Source organism: Heloderma suspectum, chromosome 2, assembly GCF_057233095.1.
Source record: "Heloderma suspectum isolate Gila_16-S chromosome 2, 16-S_ref, whole genome shotgun sequence".
In the NCBI taxonomy this organism is placed as follows: Eukaryota; Metazoa; Chordata; class Lepidosauria; order Squamata; family Helodermatidae; genus Heloderma; species Heloderma suspectum.
This window is the reverse complement of record NC_139459.1, coordinates 253,857,809-253,878,867: the sequence shown is the minus strand read 5'-3', so window position 1 is coordinate 253,878,867 and position 21,059 is coordinate 253,857,809. Positions and strand designations below refer to the sequence as shown.

General features: G+C 41.0%; 1 protein-coding gene across 2 annotated transcripts in view; it reads right to left on the bottom strand.

Moving 5' to 3' along the window:
• Positions 1–21,059, bottom strand: part of NR3C1 (nuclear receptor subfamily 3 group C member 1) — a 99,797-nt gene that overhangs the window by 78,178 nt on the left and 560 nt on the right. Inside the window, exons 1-2 of one of the 2 annotated variants that reach the window (XM_084838779.1) lie at positions 20,825–21,058; positions 17,362–18,549 (exon numbers count right to left, since the gene is read on the bottom strand). In XM_084838779.1, coding sequence (XP_084694905.1) covers positions 17,362–18,539 — 1,178 coding nt within the window. In that variant the 5' untranslated portion in view covers positions 18,540–18,549; positions 20,825–21,058. Of the gene's footprint in view, positions 1–17,361; positions 18,550–20,824; position 21,059 lie in introns of those variants that run through there. The other variant, XM_084838778.1, reaches the window with a different exon arrangement.

Here is a 21,059-nt window from a genome sequence, read left to right as displayed (position 1 = left end):
TTCAGCTGGTTTGAAATGCATGTGCTAAGCACGTGCACTGAATCTTTGCATTAACTTGCAGGTTAAACATACACATCCCACAACTTCACATAGTTCCAGGTCCTAAGTTGAGTCTTATTTTATGTTCCAGTGTATATTATGGGTCTTAAAAACCCTAGTTAGATCCTAACTTTTGTAAGAATTGTATATCCCAGTATAATACGGAAAGAAGTAAATATTTTGAGTATAAATAACATGCTGTTATTTATACACAAAGCCCTATATAGGATAGACCTTTCAAAACAAAAGAGATTATCTATATATCTACATCCAAGAGTATTTACTTTCTACTCCTGTATGCTGTCCATTTTTGTTTATTTAGAGCTTCCATTCCACAACAATATCAGAGAATTGGATTATGGGAGGAACAGACACTTGAGTCACAAGTAAGAATTTTAACAATCAACCTGAGTAGATTAGCTCAGTTGGACAGAATTCTACCAAACAATCTTAAAGCCTATCATGTAAGAATGCTCGTTGCTGGACTTGTTCCACCGTGTCTGCAATAATGCATGATAATTTACCTTTCAAATGCTGTATTTTTCATAACTGAAATTTGCTGCATTTTTTCCCTACAGATAGGTCTAGCTACAGAGTGTCATCTAGTATTAATACTTCACACTGGCTGCCTAATCTTGAAATGGAGATGAAGACAAACCCCAAACCCAATACATTTACAGCACAATTTTAAACAGCTTTACTTGGAGGTAAAGCTCAAGTTCAATTGGACTTACTGCCTAATAAGAATGCTTATAGCTGGATTCATTCATTCAACTGCAGCCTTAATTACTTGTTTTCACTCATAAGGACTTCTTAAAAGAATATCCACTCCTTTTTTTAAGCCAAGGATTGCTCTACTGACGATATTGTAGAGAAGGGAAAATTCTAAGCTTTGAAGTCTGGCAATTTGCCAACTATAACAAAAGGGAAGTGTGTTTGTTTGCAATTACGAGAGAGAGAGTGTGTGTGTGTGTGTGTGTGCGCGCGCGCATGCGCACACACGCGCACATGCATTCTGCATTCTCCCTCCTCTTTAGCTGGCTTCTACACTGTTGTGAACAAGGACAGCATTGAAGATTAAAAATTCAGTTCTGAGAGAATGTTTGAAGAAACAATTTACTGAATATTCCAAATTCAACATTGTTGAGAAAATACACAGCACTGTTTAAATAAAAAATAAAAAGGAACCCAATATTATTGTTACACATCATATGTAATGTCAACCTACTATGATGCAGAAGGAATCTTTAGGGCACAACCCTATGGGAACCGCCCTGGGTACTCAATGTAGAGCACTAGGCACATCACACCTCCCACTCTGCATTTAAGCTAGACGGGCATTTTTGCCCATCTAGTGGAGGCTTCGGGGAGTAAAGGAGGATGGGGTGGCCACAGGATATGTTGTATGGCTGCTGCCCTGATCTTGTCCCCTCCCCGCTCCTGGGAACACCCTTTTCCCCTTCTCCACACTCAATTTTTCAAGCATGGAGCGGTAGCTGGCGTGGTTCTCTCTGCACGGGCTACGAGGGGAAAGGGAGTGCAGTTTCCTGGCTCAGAGCCAGGAAACTGAAATATCCAATGTCCCCCAGATGATGTTTAGGGGATATAGGATTGCTCCATGTCTTTTTAAAATCCTCCCAAAAAATGAGCAATGGTTCATGATGGTGGAGTCTCCATCCCCTCAAAATTATGTTTTAATGCAGAATTCTCTAGTATTGATTAGTAAGGTTCATAGCATATCCTTCCTAGCAATTCTGAAGCAAAGTGTAGGATATTTTGCCCAACTTGTACAAACAGGGCTGGATTTTAGTTTACGTGGATCACTTCCTTTTGTATTTTAAAATTTTAACTTATTCAGTTAAGCCTTCTGAAAACTAATGCATAAAAAACTGGGATCCTCAAAATATAATAAAGTAAATGAAGAACTGGAAGCTACTAGATAACTTCAGATTATATATGTGACCCAGATGCATAAGAATGATCATGATAACAGCTGCTGCCTGGCAAACAAACTGTAAAAAAAAGTCTACCCTGGTAAAATCTAAATGTGGAGAGGAAGGTATCACGGGTCTACAGCAAGGGTCTCCAACGTGGTACCCACAGATACCACTGCATCCGCAAGGCCAGGCTGAGGTGCCCAGCAAGCTATTTTGCCTCTCTGCAAGTGAATGGAGCGATTCCTCAATTTGCTTGTACAGGGCGGAAAAGTTCTCCTTGCCAAAATATGGTTAAAGAGGGTATAGTCCACTCCACACAAAAGACCTTGGGGGCTACAGCAGCGAATCTCGGGTGGTGCCTAGGACACTTTTTCAGAATGCCAAATGTGCCCATGGGCCCCAAAAGATTGGAGACCCCTGGTCTACAGACACAGACACAAGTTTAACCAGTTGCATGAAAGCCACTGGAACTCTTAGAATGACTTAACTCTGTATAACAAAATGTGATGCTCAAACTGATACGCAGAAGTAATATGGTAGAATTACAGATTAGAATGTTTAGCAAGGGAGATTCCATGACGAACTGATGTTTTTCTAATTTTAAATAATCTAAAGAAGGGGTGGGCAGACTGCAGGCTTGTTGAATCTACTTTATTTTTTAGGAGAACCTCAGGATCCACCAACTAGAAAAAGCACAAACGACACAGAATTAAGGAGCAAGGTGCCTCTGAACACACCCTAAGATTAGAGATTTGTTTTCAGTACCAGAACTGAACTGAGCCCACAGTCCTTTCACACCAAAGTCCACTTTATTTGTTTCAGCAGCCAAAGTTAGGTGAAAAAAGTATTTTTGTTGTGGCTGTTAAATTATAGAAACCCTTGCTAATCTACTGCCAATCACGCAGAGATCTAATAGTAGATCCTAATCTACTTTCTGCCCACCCCTGACCTAAAGGACATCTGTGTATGAAGTAGAAAGGCAGGGAGACTGGTACACACATTGAATAATGAAGAGACCTCACCACACCAACATGAATTGAGCCAAGTAAGCAACAGAAAAAAAAGAAGAGAGATTCACGTATTTTATTTGGAAGAAAGATGAGAAAGTGGTCTATGGATTCTCCCAACTTCACACAAGTAGTTATTTTGGTTTTAGAGGAACTGTAAATTGATGGTTCTATTAATATTAGGTAGGTACATTGCAGCATAGTTTAATTAGAAGTAGTCTTGAAATATCTGTACGAGATTTATGACAGAAGTGGTTTGGGGGGTTGTTTCTTACAAGGAGTGTGTTCAGAAGAAAGATACTAGGAAACCGAGAATCCAGTTTACAACAGTAGTTGAAGGAACAGAGGCCTCCATCTCTGACCCACCTAAAAACGGCAATTTTCATCATTCAAAAGACCCAACAAGATTTTGAGTTCTGTAAGGTTACAGCAGAGCTACGAAAAAGGTAGGAACAACAGGAAAAACAATCAAGAACAGGAACTTCACAATCAATAGCTGAAAGAACCAAGTCCTTCCTCCCATATGAACACTGCTCACTCATTAGCATTTGAACCCTTGTTCCACGGATGCCTTACTGCTCATTATACACTGGCCCTCCCTCACAAGTAAACTAGGTGTTGTGCTTGACTGTTTACCCTTCCTTCCCCAGTGTGTTGGGTCAGTAAAATCTGTGGTTATATGCAGCCTACATGCAAGTGTGGTATAAGGGGATTTGAACCGTGGCAGAGATTCTTGCAGCAACTCAATTTCTGGGTGCTTGTGTAGGTCATTGATGGGGTTCAGATGATACACTAACCTGGTTTGCATAACACAACAACCCAGCATGGGTGATCACTCATGGTGGGTAGTCACAACGTCTGAACCTGGTGGTGTTTCTGCAGGGTGGCTTATTTTTAACCAACTAACTACTCTGAGAACCCATGGCTTCTTCAGGGTGGCTTGTTTTCAGGATGGCTGGTTGTGACCTCTGAACCTGGCAGGGCGACTTCATTGTGGGTTGTTGGGAACTACTAGAGCACTATCCAACAAGAGCAGCAAAACCCCCTGCCATTCCTTGCAATCTCACTAGTGCTACTGCCATCCTCATCCCTTCTCAGTGCCCTACACGCCACGCCTCTAAAAACTGAGAAGGACACCGGAGAGTGTCCCAAACACATTCACAGCCCTAAAAAAAAAAAAGGTCTTGTGCAAGTGCGTACATTCGAAAGTCAGCGGCTATGAAATTTGCATAATTTCCCCCTCTGCTTTACCATGAAATTTTCATATATTTGTCAATCCCCCTCACTTGTCTGCCTTGAAATTTGCATAACTTTATCAATCCCCTCACTCCCTGCTCTACCATGAAATTTGCATATCTTTACTAATTCCACCATGCTCTGTAACCCACATGTGTATCTGACAGCTAACTACGGAAATCAGTGGAGGGAAGCAACAAGCTGAAGGGGTGGGGGGAATGGGGCTGAAAGCGACTGTCAGCTGCAGGAGAAGGAGCTTTTTGGTACCAAAGAGCTTTGACTACTGGGCAGTATAGAAATGTAATAAATAAATAGTACCTGAAACATCCTTTAAAAAAAATGTTTGTGAGCAAGGCAAGCTGCTAAAATGTAGGATGAAACCGGCAATGACATTGACAAGAGGGGGATATTGGTATGTTTGTCTAAATAGCAAACAGGGGGCCTCCTGCAAGACCCCGAAAAAATAAATGAAAAAGAAGTTTGCAAATGCATTACTGCGTTTATAAGGGCGCAGAAATTTAATTCCATTTGGCGATCTGATGCCGGGGGGGGGGGGAGTATGTGTGACCCTCCTTAGCTGGCAAACCCAATGGACCAAGTGCAGGAAAGGTGCTGATGTAGGGACCAAGGAAACGAGGAGTTCTGCTGCAAAGGTGCCTGGGATGCAAGCTGGAATGGGTAGGAGGACTGAGGGGGACTGAGGGGCAAAACAAGCCACGGAAAGCCACAGATCACCCAATCATCTGTCGGATTAGCAAGCAAACAACTAACCAACCCATACTGACTTATTCTCAGAGTGGCTTCATGTGACATGCAAAGTAACCCACTGATTTGGTTTGCATATCATGCTAAGCCACGGTTGGTTTAGTGTGACATCCAAACATGGAGCAGTTTTTCCATCGTGGGTTGTTTTTTGCAAACAAGCCACACTGAGAATCCAGGGCTTGTAGTTGGGTTGGTTAGGGTTACTTGTTCACAGGGTGGCTTGTTGTGACATTCGAACACAGCACGGTGATTTTATTGAGGGCTGTCAGGAATGCCTACAGAGCCACCTGGTGTCCCAAACATGTTCGCAATTAAAAAAAAAATCAGTCCTTTGCACAAGTGCACAGGAGTGAATGTCCGCTAGTAGGAATTTTGGGTAATTTTCACCCTCAGTTTTACTGCTCTGCCATGAAATTTGCCTATATCTATCCACTCAGTTCCTGCTCTGGCTTGAAATCTGCATATGTTTAGCAATCCTGCTCACTGCTCTGTAACCCTCAGGTACATCTGATAACTAGCAATGGAGATCAGTGGAGAGAAGCAACAAACATGACTGGGGGGTGGGGAGCTGAAAATGGCTGTTAGCTGCAAGAGGGAAGGAGCTTAGGGCGGATTTTATTACTTCAGTGAAATGTGAAGCAGCCTTTAAAAAAGAAGTGTTTGCTAGCAAGGGAAGTGAAGAAATGGAGGATAAAATTCACAAGGACATTGACAAGAGGGACGTATCAGTATGTTTGGCTAAATAGCTAACAGGCAGTCTTGCAGAGCTGTGCACTTGTGCTAGACCCTGGAATTATTTTTTAAATTGTGAACGTGTCCCCCGCATTCATAAGAGCTCAGAAATGTATTTCCCTTTTGCAATCTGATGTGTGTGGGGGGGAGGGGATGCTTCACTCGGGAAGAGTGGACGTTGAAATTGAGAAGGAAACTGACAAGAGGAGGATATCGGTATGCTGACCTAAATACTGGATAGATGGTCTTGTGGTCCTATATACTTGCGCAAGACCTTTAAAATAAAAATAAAAGTTTGCAAATGCATTCCCATGTTCATAAGGGCTCAGAAGCTTAAATAATTCTGGTGATCTGATGTGTGTGTGCGTGTGGGGGGAGAGTTTCCCTCATTAGCCGTCAACGCCAGTGGACCAATTGCAGAAAGGGGGCTATAGTAATGGAACAAAGAAATGGGAATTTCTGCTGCAAAGGCCCCTGGGATACATGTTGGCAGTGGCTAGGAGGACTGAGAAGGACCGAGGGAGAACCAAGCCATGGCAAGCAGACGACCATCTATAAGGCATAACAGAAAAGCTACCCACTGTCGCTTATTCTCAGGTTGGCTTAGCGTGATGTACGAACTCACCTACTGCATTTTATCGTGGATTATTTAATAACCTTGGGTTATTTAACCCATGATGAACCATGGTGCTGGTAGGCACCATTTTGAACATGCAACCCCTACTCAGGGTTGTTGTGTCATGCAAACCCAGTGAATGTGGGTTAAGCAAGGGGTAAACAACCCTTGCATAAGCCTAAAATAGACCATGGGTTATGCAAGAATTGTTTAACCCATCCCATAACCTCCTCTCACCAGGTTCACATGAAACGACAACCCCAGAGTGAGGGTTGCATATTCAAAATGGCGGCCACTAATGTGTTGCCCTTATGTTTGGTGGATTGAGTGTTGCTTGTGGCAGGGTAGGATAAAGTCAAAAGGACGTTTTCCTGTCACTATGGATGGTTTGGTTCCATCCATGTCTGGCTGCTATGGAGGAGGGTCAACATGATGCTCAGTGATTGCTGGAAATCAGCTGTATTAGCATGGATACCGGGTGAATGGCTGGTGGGGTGGCTACCTTTTCTGGTATTTATACTGCTGTGGCTTTCTTCTCAAATTTTCTGCTAGGACTGAACAGGATTGCAACTTAAGGCCCGATGCCACTTTTAATGTATGGTTACGGCTGCTAAAGAGTGTGTGTTGGGAGGGATCACTGGGACCCCAGGGAAAGTTTAATCCTTCCCAACCTGAGTGCTATCCTGACAGAAACCCCTCCCATACAGCAACTACTCTTAAGAAAAAGCCCCCACTGACCCCAAGGCTAACTGCCACACAGGGAGGTTTCAGGAATGTGGCTGGGGAGGAAAGGATTAAACCTCCCCTACCTCCTAGCTGCAGTTCTGATGAAAATGGGGGTGGAGGGAGAGAGACTTGGTATTAAAACAATTCCAAAATCCACAATGGTTTCTAACCACGCATTAAAAGTAATATCTGGTTGGTCCTAAGTTATGCAGAAGTTAAGCCAATAAAAGATGGCTACAAACATGGCAGGACGATAGGATTGCCCAGCTTAGCAGCTAGGCACTGTCCAAAAAGACAAAATGAAATGGGGTCTGCCTGCAGGTTTATAGTCTAAAAACAAAGTAAAGGCCACAGACATGGTAATACAAGTATCAAGTATACGCTAGTTAGACGTTAAGCTAATCGGCCTATAGGAGACATTAAGCTAACTGGCCTGTAACATCAAGAAGATGGCAAACTAACCAGTCTGTAATTTCCTGGATCCCCCCTTAATCCCTTTTTGAAAACTGGTGTTACATTGGCCATCTTCCAGTCCTCTGGTATAGAGGCTGATCTTAGGGACATGTTGCATATTTTGGTTAGAAGATCAGCATTTTCATATTTGAGTTCTTTGAGAACTCTAAGACAGATCCATCTGGGCCTGGTGATTTATTTATTTTCAATTTATCAATAAGATTGAGAACTTCATCTTTTGTCCCCAGAGGACTGGAAGGTGGTCAATATAACTCCAATTTTCAAAAAGGGATCCAGGGAGGATCTGGGAAATAACAGGCCGGTTAGCTTAATGTCTGTTCTGGGTAAACTGGTTGAAGGCATTATTAAAGATAAAATTAGTAAGCATATAGAAGGACAAGCACTGCTGGAAAAAAGAATCAACATGGCTTCCGCACAGGTAAGTCCTGTCTTGCTAACCTTTTAGAGTTTGAGAGTGTCAATAAACATGTAGACAGGGGTGATCCAATAGACACTGTTCACTTGGACTTCCAAAAGGCTTTTGACAAAGTCCTTCACCAAAGACTGCAAACTTAGCAGTCATGGAATAAGAAGACAGGTCCTCTTACGGATCAGTAACTGGTTAAACAACAGAAAGCAGAGAGTAGGAAAAAATGGCAAATTCTCCCAATGGAGGGAAGTAAATAGTGGGGTCCCACAGGGATCTGTATTTGGACCCATACTTTTCAACCTGTTCATAAATGATCTGGAATTAGGAGGGAGCAGTGAAGTGGCCAAGTTTGCCGATGACACCAAAGTATTTAGGGTGGTTAAAACAAAAAGGGATTGTGAAGAGCTCCAAAAGGAGCTCTCTAAGCTGGGAGAATGGGCATCTAAATTGCAAATGCGGTTCAAAGTAAGCAAGGGTAAAGTGATGCATGTTGGGGCCAAAAATCCCAACTTTAAGTATAACCTGATGGGATCTGAGCTAGCAGTGACCGACCAGGAAAGAGATCTTGGGGCTGTGGTGGACAGCTCAATGAAGATGTCAACCCACTATGCAGCTGCTGTAAAAAAGGCAAACTCCATGTTAGGCATAACTAGAAAACGAACTGAGAATTAAACTGCCAACATGAAACTGCCCTAATACAAATCTATGGTGCGACCACACTTGGAATACTGTTTACAGTTCTGATCACACCTACAAAAAGATATTGTAAAGCTGGAAAAAGCACAGAAAAGGGCAATTAAAATGATCAAGGGGCTGGAGCATCTCTCCTATGAGAGAAGGTTACAACAGCTGGGATTATTTAGCTTGGAAAAAAGGAGGGTAAGGGAAGACATGATAGAGGTCTACAAAATTATGCATGGTGTGGAAAATGTGGATAGAGAGGTATTTTTCTCCCTCTCTCAAAATACCAGAACCTGGGTTCATCCCAGAAAGTTGATTGGTGGGAGATTCAGGTCAGATAAAAGTTCTTCACACAGTGCATAGTTAAACTATGGAATTTGCTACCACAGGATGTAGTGATGGCCACTAATGTGGATGGCTTTAAAAGGGGGCTGGATAAATTCCTGGAGGAAAAGGCTATCAATGGCTACTTGGTAGCCTTGATGGCTACCTCCAGTGCCAGAGGCAGTGAACCTATGTACAGCAGTTGCTGGGGAACATGGGTGGGAGGGTGCTGTTGCACTCATGCCCTGCTTGTGGGTTCCTGGTTGATAACTGGTTGGCCACAGTATGAACAGAATGCTGGACTAGATGGACCCTTGGTCTGATCCAGCATGGCTCTTATGTTCCTATTTGCCTCAATTCCTAAGACTCCCTTCCTGAAAACAGCAGTTCAGGCATCCTATATCTTCTGCAGTGAAGACAGAAGAAAAGAATTAATGTAGCTTCTCTGCAATCTCCTTGCTCTCCTTCAGTACTCCTTTAACTCCACTGTCATCCAATAGTCCAACTGCCTCCCTAGCTGGTTTTCTGCTTCTGATATATTTAAACAATTCTTTATTGTTGGCCTTGACGTTGTGAGCAATATGCTCTTCAAAATGCGTTTTTGCATCTCTTATTGTGTGCTTGCCTTTTGTCTTCCTCACTTGGGCAAAACTTCCATTTTCTGAAGCAAGCTCTCTTTTCTCTAATAGCTCCCGTAATCCTGCTAGTTAACCATGCCAGCAACCTCTTGGATTTGGTGCGATTTTTCCTAACCTGTTATATCCATTTTAGTATTGTCCCTACCAAGTTTCAGTTCTTTCAAGACAAACCAGAAACGTGCTACTCCTAAAAATAAGAATGAAATGTTACCTGTGTCGTTCTTGACACCCATAATTCAAACTGTACTATAATTAGGTGAGATGCACAATGGAATAACACAGTTTTAATCTACTATTTATTAATAGTAATCCATTCGGAGCAAGTCTTCAGAATTTAACAAGACTGCAATCCCCACAGTTACTGGGGAGCATGTCTCTTTGAAATGACCCGGTTTCGACAAGGTTTAACATGATGGGCATGAGCCATAGCAAGCCTTGGGCTAGCATGCTCTTGACTTCTCCTTCAGCATGGCCATGAGGAGATTGGAATCTTTCACTTCTGTTTTGGATTAACTGTGGTTGGCCATTTTGTCCGAACATGATGAACTGTGGTTAATCTTAACTATGACTTGTTTCCAAAAAGCCAACTTCAAATCACGAGTCATAAAATTATCTCCTTTCAAACAAACTAGTTTGTCAGGTTTGGATGAGATGGCAAGCTGAAGTTAATCAAAAGCAGAAGTGATAGTTTCCAAACTTCTCTTCGTGGCGATGTCAGAGGAAGAGAGAGGGAGCGTACAAACCTGATGCTCACTGCAGCAGCTCGTTCCCTTCAAAATAAACCATGGTTTGTTGTGACATCTGAACTAGCCAATGGGTCTTATTTCTGAATATATATATATTTCATGAGCAACAAAATGAATCCGAGCAAAGTGTCTCTAACAACAGAAAAGAGAGTTGCTTGGGTATGAAATAATGATATGATACAGATTAACAAATATTACTCAGGCACACATAGTGAGACATTTGATGGGGATTGAACAATGCCTAGAGAAGTGGGCAAGATACAAGAGTGGATATCAAGTCATGAAATATAAACAATAACTCATGTGTGACAGTGATGAGTTAGCAATTGGGGTGGCTCATGAAACCTTTAAAAAAGAAAAATACAGGTGAGGTAAAAATGTATATAGGAGTACATTTAGTAGTAGACAGACTAGCCAGGGCATGAACCTGCTGATATGTATACACATGTTTAACTACCAGGATCTTGGCAGTATTGTATTTTCTGGAGCCCAGAAGAGTAGAGCTTTTTAAACATGACCAGTTTCAAGAGTGCAGTATAAGACAACTGTAACATTGTACAGATCACAGAGATGGGGAAGAATTTTTGACAGTATCTGCAGCATCCAACTTTGAGAAAATAATATTAATCTTATGTTTGTTTTTTAAGTATTGGTTTTACCTTTACTGTAATTCTAATAAACACACCAGTGGAAATATATCACTCCCCAGACCATTAACTGTACAGTTAATGATGGTAGTAATCTTTAATACTGTAATTTTACATATAACATTTAATTACTGTATGACATAATTGAGTCTTATGAAAAAATACTGTGTACTTCTGGTCCTTCCACTGTATTTTACTTTTTTAACTTCAGTGGTAAAGTAAAATAAGCCTAACTATAATTTTAAACTGGGTGCAGTGGAAACATAAAATAAATTAAAGTTGTTCCAAATATAATTTTAAATAGCAAACACAAAACCCTCATTAAAATGCTCCAAAATCTTTCCATCAATAAACCATCCTAACCTGTCCTCCCAGTATAGGTGAGTAAAACAGAGGCATAAATTAAATGTAAGTTTTCCACTTAAGACACATATCACAAATCTAACAATCTTTTAGCCAGCATTCTATAATACACTCCTGCACTAATACATTTTAATTATAAATCAGTAGGATTTAAAGTAGTTAAGCTAAGACCACCGTATATTTTAAAATCAACAATGCATAAATAAAAGAGAGAATGTAGACTTTCACAGTGACAATGGTCTGTTCTTGCAACAGGTTTACCTATATAAAGGTTGTTCCAAAATGATCATTTGCTATTGATTTTGTTTATTCAGACTGAGTAAGACCTATTAAAACAGAAAAGTGGCATTAAGGGAACTAAATAAGCTTTACTGTGCACTACTACTTGCTGAATTTTTTGTTTGTTTGCTTGTTAGCTTGTTAGAATGCATCACCTTGGACAGACTACATGCTTTATGAAAATGCCAAAGACATAACTATCATATATTTCTAATAATGAAGCAGATACACCAGTTTACATCCAAAGTCTCTTTAAACATCTATGCTGACTACTTGTCACCTTCTGCTTCCATGCCAAACATATGTTCCTTAATTTTACACTGACCCCGTCTATTCACTCTTCTCACTAGCTCTATTTCAAACAAGCCAACTTACCACTACCAGCTTTTATCATCTTTTCCTCCCTGTTTCTGTTTTCCCAAGTTGCTCCCTATGACTACCCCCTATTGCTATTTATCAAGCTACTTCTCTCTCCTCCATTCAATCCTTCATGTCCATTTCCTTAACAAAGCTTCTCTTGAACTACCCTAGCTTCACCTTGTCTGCATATCCATTGCTTACTCGGATTATCATCAAGACTCATTTGCCAGTGCTTGAATCCCCCCACCCTTCTTAGGTTCTTATTAGGAATCTTAGGTTCTTATTAGGAATCCCCTAATACACACTCTGTGAGAGATCCCCATCTAGAACTTCCAATGTTTTTGTTTTTACTGAAATGCTGCAGTGGGGGTGGTAATTTTGATTAGGGAAATAGTATGCACTAAACAACTCTTCCCTGAAGAAACTATGACTCCAACCACTAATTTCTATCACCATAGTCTGGCCCACAGGCTTTGTTCACCTGCAATGCCAAGTCTTTGTTTACAAGTTCCCCAGTCCACTTTAATTACTTTCTTTTATAATTTAGCACAAACCAAGCTTTGTCTTTACATCCGAATTAGCAAACTATGGTTTGCATGTGTTGGCCTAACCAGAAAACTACGTTTTGAAGTTGGTTTGCAATCTTGGTTTGCCATTGTCTGAAGCACCAGATGACAGCAATAAACAATCAAAAAATATTTTAAAGTACTTGATGTCAGGCTGGATAAAAATGGATTTTTTTTTAAGTAAATACTAAGTTCCTTAAAAAATAACTAGACTTACTGTAAGTGATCTAAATATAAACCAGGAATGGGCAACTTGTGTCCCTCCAAATGTTTTGGCCTACCACTCCCCATCATACCTCACCATTGGCTATGCTGGCTAGAGCTGATGGCCAAAAATATCTGGAGGGCCACAAGTTGTCCACCCTTGATATATAACTTCTAATCTTAAAGTTGGTCTCTAAATTGAATCAATGTCTCTACCAGACACATCAAGATAAAGGAGGGTTTTCTATGTAAAAGAACCAATTCGATCATTTCTCAAATACCAGTATTTATACTCTTCACACCAAACATAGGCATTTCACTTTCACCTCATGAAAATACACTGTTCTAGTCTGCCCAGTAACTATCAGCCCTTACTTCTATCAGTCATAAAAATTTCATTTTGGTTTGCTACTTTGTTTTTGTGAGGGTGGGGCTGGACCAAAGAAGAGTGAAGCATAAAGGAGCAACAACAGAAAGTAGAAGACAAAATTGCCCAGTGCACAGGTCCTTGTATTCCCTTAACCCCACAAACTGTCATGGATGCTAGTCAGATGAAAGAACCTATACTGGAAAATCTTAAAGATGTTCCTTCTAGATCTTAGAAAAAGAAACCATGCAAAATATATACAGAAACAAAAGAGATACAAGGACCGGTAAGAATGCAACAGTGTACATAATACTTTATTTAGTTGAAAATTAACATGGCTTAGTGATAAGTTTTGGCTCATTGTTTAGAAACTATGGGTTGTCACCAGAACCGGGAGGGGGGCAATTCCCCTCCCGCTCTCAAAATGTTCTCCAGAGGACTGGAAACCCCTTTGGAGTTTTTCAGAAAGTGCGGAAGGCTAGAGGGGACAGAAGAGGAAAAATGTCCCATCATGCTAGCAGATTTCTGCTAGTGCCATGTTGGACTTAACCCTATAAGAAGTCATGATCTATGGGAAACTTGATTTAAATCAATGATTTAAAATCATCCTTTTCTTCTTGCTAATTTAAATCATGACTTAAAATTGCCTTAATTTAAATCAATCCACCCTGCTTGACATGGTATACTTTTCATTTCAAACTAAAGTGAGTGGATTTGGCCAACCCTCAATACTTTGTTCTTTTGATTAAACATCAAGAAAACAGCCTAAAGGCAACTTAAAAAAAAAAACTCTGAAGAATCCCTTATTACAGAAGTTCTCATTAAAACTGCACAGAAACAGAAGGAGGGAAAGTATGCATTTACCTCACAGACCTGGTTCGCACATGCACAAATCCATGGTATAGGTTGCTGAATTCTGGGCTGTCTTAATGTTACTGTGCCCACAGTAACATGGTTAGCTCATACAGGGCATGGTTAGCCATGAACAACCCAGAAAGGATTGTTGGGTTGTGAACTCTGGGTTGTTTAAACCATGGGTTGTCATTATGTGTGAACCCAGAACCCAGGTTGTTTATAGGTTGTTTTGCAGGCTAGTGGCAGCAGGCAAGAGTGATAAAAAAACAACACTAGCCACTCTATATGTCAGCCCTACAGCACCACAAAGGCATTTGGGATACAGGCACAGAGTGGGTGAAGGAGGAGGAAAACAAACAACCCAGGGGTTGAGAAAACAAACCACTGTTTGTTCGATCTTTTGCCAGACAAACCTGGGTAGAGCAACAAATCCTGGGTTAAATAAAACATGGATTAGTGTTATGAATCAGGCCATAGTAGGCTAATACTTATTTTACCTCTCAAAATCCAGAGATGCACACACCAGAGACAGATCCAAAGCCAGTGGGACAGACAGATCTAGAGCTAGTGAGAAGCCTTAGTTTTTCCTAAACAACTGACAGACTGAAGAACCCACTGGGTTATTGGTTTTCTAGACACCGTTCTTCCTTTACCAACCACATCTAATTAGAAATACATCAGCCTGCCATGTATGTTAACTGCTTTTAAGCGAGCAATCCTGTGTGAAGAGGTGGCTGCCTCCAAACTCAGAGATGACCACCTATCCAATGCATGGCAGAAGGAGCATGGAGGGGATCGTCTCCTCCGTGCTCCAGCTGCCCTGCATTCGCGGCTAGATGGCCAATTTTCGCTGTCTAGCCATGGGACATCAGAGTTCAAGGTGGGGAGGCCGGACAGCACATAGGAAGTATACTGGCACTTACGAACTCCCCTCCCTGCCCCAGAGAACGCCTCCTTTCCCCCACACTGCGCTGGTCGTCTGAGCATAGTGCGTGGGGAAAATTCATGCCGCCTACAAGACAGCAGGAGAGAGGATGAGGCGGCAGCTCCCCAGGAACTGACCTTGGAGCACCGACTCTGAGGTCGGTTCCTGAGAACACACCAATCTTATGCCTGTCTAGCCGTTGTCTAGCAGCCATAGGATTGCACCCTGAGTTTTTAGTTTTGTTTTAGAGGTGGGGTTAGTCACGAGTTCCTCTGTGCAATATTTAGAAGGCTAAAAATTACTCCTATGTCCAATCATACATCTATATTCAAAGGTTAAAAAACAAAAACCTGTCCCAGTTCATTTTTATCTGAGCTAGACAGTCATGTTATCCTGGAGGAAGCTCCTATTAAAGTTACTTGTTTCAGCCTACAAAAGCCCATGCCACTACAAATACATTAACCTCTGAAGCATCACAGGACTCTTTGGGTTGTACCCAACCGTCTCTGCCCACCAACGAAAGAGACCCTACTGCTGGAACAGATTTCCCCTTTCCCATGAAGTCCCCTGTGTACCATCAAATCTGCTTCAGAGGTTTGGAAGATCCCCTGGAGCTGACTTGGGGGGGCTCAGCACAGAGGAAAGGGGAAGTTCCATTGCACAAGTTGAAGTTCAGTCAGACAATGCTGGATATTACCCACTGTTGTTTGAACTAACAGTGTGTGTGTGTATTAGTTCTGTTTTCCTATAAAAATAGGTGTAGAACAATTCAAAATAAAAGCTACTTCTAATTTACCTTTTAAGTTAAACATCAGAAATAAATCAGGATGACACAAAAAGCAGTCAGTTTTTAATTGAGCATTTCATAAGCAAGTATTTCAGACATACCCGGCAATGTCGTAAGTTTGAGCAATATTAGCATTAGGATTTTTTAAAATCATGAAATGCATATTTCATAGGTTTTACAGTGCTGAACTTAGATTATATTGTAACAAAAAGTAACGACAATAAAAAGCACTAGAAATATATGCTCCAAAAGCATGCCCTACAAACAGTAGCTCATTTTAATATGAAGCAACACGTATTGCTCACAATCCTTCCATGTCTAGGGATATATATCTACAAAGGGATTCCCATTGGCTCAATAAAACCCTATCTTCTCTTCCCCCACCACAGCATGGGTGCATGGTCATGAGTGAAAGCAGGATAGTACATGGAACGGGAGATCAGTTCATGTATCCCATTCCCTATAATTTCTTGGTTTGCTGCTTCATAAATACCCAACTGCGCACGCCAAAAGAGGGAGGAGGGAAGAAACAGGGCTCTATAGACCCCTAAGGCACATAAGCAAGGTTCACAGTTTAATTTTTTTACTCAAAATCCAGTATCAAATGCAAAGTAAGAACCTGTACCCCATCTGGTTAAAAAAGCATGCATGAGAAATCAAGGATGAGGTAGTTCATGTAAAAAATCCTTTAAACCACTATGTGGTGTAAGAACAAGTGAGGTGCCACAGAAACCAATATTGCAATCTTATTCAAACTTGCGTAGAATAAGTCCTATTGACTTTAGCGAGGCTTATTAATGTAAGTTCGCACAGGATTGGTTTTCAATCACTTAGACACAACAAAAACATCAAATGAAAGTTTAGTTTGAAAGAACAGGAAAAGCAGAAAGAACAATGGAAATGAGAGTTCAGCAGGTGATGGCACCACATATTACGTTTCTAGAATCTGGAGAAATGTACTCATCATACAGACTTGAGAGAATGAAAAAATACTTCTATAAACTTCTGAACCAAATATTTTCAACATTTAGCATTAACACCACTCCACAGATTTTTTTTTTTTCCAGTCTACAGAATATCTTTCTCTAATTCACTTCTCAACTTTAAAATCAGAGACCTTCGGCTACTGGGTGGTATAGAAACGTAATTAATAATCAGAACTTCGATTAGAACATAATCATCTTTGTCTTTTCTGTTAAGAAAAAAATCTTACTATGATCACTGGAGTTGAACGTTTACTGACCGCAATTAATACACCAAGGCAAATAGAACCGTCAAACTTTAGTTCTGAAAGCCTGACACCATGGGAACCCACCAAGCTGTGTGTACTGAACACTCACTGTTTTGAGCAATGGCAATTTTACACTAATACACTTGTTCTTCTATTCCAAAAGGAATCTTTGACCTGTGGTTAAAAATTAGCGTCACCTATATAGCTGCAATAGCTAATTATGTTTAATACTCCTGTTTTATATTTTGTGCCTCATATACATTTCTAAACCACGATGAATTGCCTTTTACTGCCGATAGTCTTTCATTTAATCAAAGTAATTTCTCTACTGCATTGTGTTAACATATACACACCAAGCATAAGAAATTAGTAGTCTGGTTTAACTAAAGGAAAGGTCAACATGAATATTACTGTATTAATTAAGTTTAATACAAAAATGTCTCTTACCTTGTATACCCATTAGAGAAGACTGATCTACCAGAAAAATTCAAAGTCCCCATTGGAGTAAGGGCATCATCTCCAGAGCCCTGGCACCTATTCCAATTTTCTGAACTAGCAGGATGAGATGGAATGGCATTGAAAACTGGTTTCTGATCCTGCTGTTGAGTGACAGATGCTGTGTTCAAGTCATAGTGGTAGATTTGTCCTCCAGAAGTACTGACACCATGAACAGAAATGGCAGATGTTTTATTTCCAAGCATATTTGACCCAGAGAAATTAGCCTGACAATAAACTGTGCCTATTTTCTCCTGCTTTATTACCCCAGGGGTACACAGTTCAATAAAATCTTCCTTTTCAGTCTTCACTTGTGGCATTTGCATTGTGGAACTGGGCAAAAGATCCCCACACTCATTAATTTTCGGCTTAGTGTCTGGTAAAATGGGAGGTTTGCAGTCCTCCATTTCATTTCCTTCCAGGAGAAAACCCTCATCTCCACCAAGAGGTGAAAGCAAACTACTTTCATCCAGTACAGGGTCCATTCTCCAAGGGCTCCCATTTGTTTCTTTTCCTGGAGACACTGGTGGCAAATCAAAATCCTGCAAAATATCAAAGGTGCTTTGGTCTTCAGGAAACAGCTTCAAGTTGCCACCATTAGTTCCAACCTGGCCTTGTGCTAAAGCCCCTTGATCTAAACTAAGATTACGACTAGCCATGCTTGAGAACCCTGGTTCTAAGGGCAGATCGACAGACAGAGTACCCTTCGAGCCTTCGGCCAGGCTAGAGGACTTATTCAAGCTTGCAATGCTTTCTTCAAGGAGCCTAAAATCTGTCTCCCCAGAAGAGAGACTGATTTGGCCCTGCTGAGGAAATCCAAGTTCGTTTCCCATCACTTTTGCATCTGTCTCACCCATATACAATCCCATTGAGAGTGACACTGCTTTGGAGAGATCTGGCTGCGGCACATTACTTCCTAATCCCTTTGACAAGTCACACTGAACAGGTTGTTGCTTGGAGTCAGACTGAGAAGAGACAGGCAGGGGAGATGTAGATGCAGGACTCTTGACAGTAGCACCACCCCTAAAGGATGGATGGAAGTCTATCACAATTCCTCCCTTGTCACGGAAGTGAGCACTTTTCCCTGCTTCCTCCCCTCCTGAGGATTTTAGTGACTCTTTGGGCTCCATTATTTTAATACTATAAAAGAAGAAAATTATTTGTCATTAGCACAACATCAGAAGAAGTGAAAATAAAAATCCCTACAAACTGACAGAGAAGAAACATCGTAATGAAAAAGGCAGGCATATGCTTAATCGTTTCCAATGTATTTTAAATAAGATTTCTAACCCAATCCATCTGAACAGCTAGAAACCTTTAAAATTTTCTTCAATTTAGGGTTTAATAAAAATCATACTTAACTTACTATCATTATAAAATACTCAAAATCAGAACATCTCAGTCATGTTTGTCACTGAAGTGATATTAAGTATATAATTTATGCCAAATCAAAATGTCTACATAGAAATTAAAGTAGAGATAAATAAGTTTTCAACTTTGATTCTTTTTGTAAACTATTACATTTTATTTTCAAGAATTCTCTCTTGAGATTTTAAGGTCCGTTCAAATACTATTCCACACGTACTTGAATTTTACTACGTCACAACTTCCACCCCCATTCATACAACACACCAGACAACTTTTTCAGTACGGCCCAATGAGCCAACTTCTACTAGGAAAAAAGATCCCCTGACAACACCATATTATCTGGCATGCCTAGTAACTTAGCAAATGGCTTTCACTCTCTCCTCTTACTCCCCAAGCTTAAAAATATACAATTAAAAGGCGTTGTTAGTTAGTATTTTAATTTCTAGGTTTGACCAACTTAGCAAATAGTCTACTTTGGGTCAAAACCATGGTCAGTTTCAAACAGTACAGGGTGAAATAAGGGGATGTATTTTTTTTTAAAAATGAGTGGGGGAAAAACACAGATGTACCAACAATTAGTCCTACACATTTCTTAAGATTTCTAGAATTGCTATTATTTGGAATTTAAGGATCATAAACTAAAAAAGCAACCCAGTTATACTTAAAACATATCATTACTAGAAATAAGTTGAGACAGATAATTCTATTTTAAAATTTTCAACCTTCCATCCTTTGCGCCCACTTGCATGGAAAGAAAGCTAGGTAAAGTTGGCATATGTTGCTATAACCAAAAACAGCTGATTATTTTGCGTTTCCCATCAGTAACTGGATTGGAGGTCAAATATGGACAAATATGACGAGGTGTCAAAAGGTCAAACTCACAAGCTGATAGCAGACATTTATTCTTAAAGTAATTCAATAACTTCAACAATATTTAGCTTCTTTTAACCTCTTCTTTTCCCTTTTAGAAAATTGCATAGATTTCCCCAGAACACAGAAAGCTGCAAAGGGCACTTTGTGAATGGGCAGGAAGCCTTCCTGACAGCTCCCTCCAACACGGAAACAACCATGCAAAAGTGATACGGCCAATTCTACAACATCCTCTCTTCAAAAGTTGCACGAAACACTTAAAGTATTTGGGGGGGAGGCATGGCGCCATTATGTAATTAAAAAAACAAACATCCACACTGTAACATAGTTCTGAAGAAAAAGAAGGAAAAACGGGGAAATAACTGGAGTTACTACATGTGACAAGAGTCCCTCTCACACAGAGACACAAAAGCCATTAAAATGATAGACAACGCCAAAGGGGGAAATCTATCACATGAAGCAGTTGTGGATAAGGACCCCCCGCCCGCCCCCGAGGGGGTATTTAAGCGCAATTTTTTTTTTTAGTTCAAAATCTCCTTTGCGAAAAGTAAATTTGAAGATGAAGAAAAAAATGTGTCGGGACCTGTTGAGCATTTTGTTTGGCACGCCCACTTCTGAAAAACAGCACCAGCCCTTTGCTTCAAAAAAACTCCCAACTCCGAGTTTTCGACTCCTTCTCTGTTTCCAATCCCTCGGGCCCGCCAAATTAAAAAAGGGGGTGGGAAAGCAACTTCGATCTTAAAAAAAAAAAAGGCAAAAAAAGATTGCCAATAAATATACTTTAAAAAATACTCCCAAGTATCGTTTCTCCCACAACCACGGGAAACGGGGGGGGGGGGAACCATTACATAAGACTATATTACTTTTACAGAGGACATGCCTACTCAGAAGTAAGTCCCACAAAATTCAATGCGTCTTGCTCCCAGGTACGTGAGTACAGGATTCCAACTTTAAAACCCTTTCTTTCCCAGACTGGCCATTTTGAACATTATCTTACGAGACTAAAATTAGCCAAAGATGGTTGTGAAATAGGATCGCTAATCACTTCCCCCCCCCCCCGCGCGCGCACACACACACACACACGCGCGCGCGCACACACCACTTCTCCCAAGTCCAAATTTAACGCGGACGGCTCAAAAGTTGGGCGACGCAACAAGGCGAGACGAGAGACTCCCACCCTTATCTGGCCTCACGACTCCGTAACAAATCGCTGGGTCTAAACGGCGGCCGGGGAGGGGAGGAGGCAGACATTGCTGGAGATGGGGGAGGGCGACCTCTACGGAAAAAGCGCCGCCGCCCCCCCTCCCCCCCTCGCCGTCGTCCTCCTCAGCTATGCACCTCCCTTCGCAAGGCGCAGATCCCGAGAGCACAGCGCATTCCTTCCCCGCCCCGCAGACAGACATCAAAGGCCA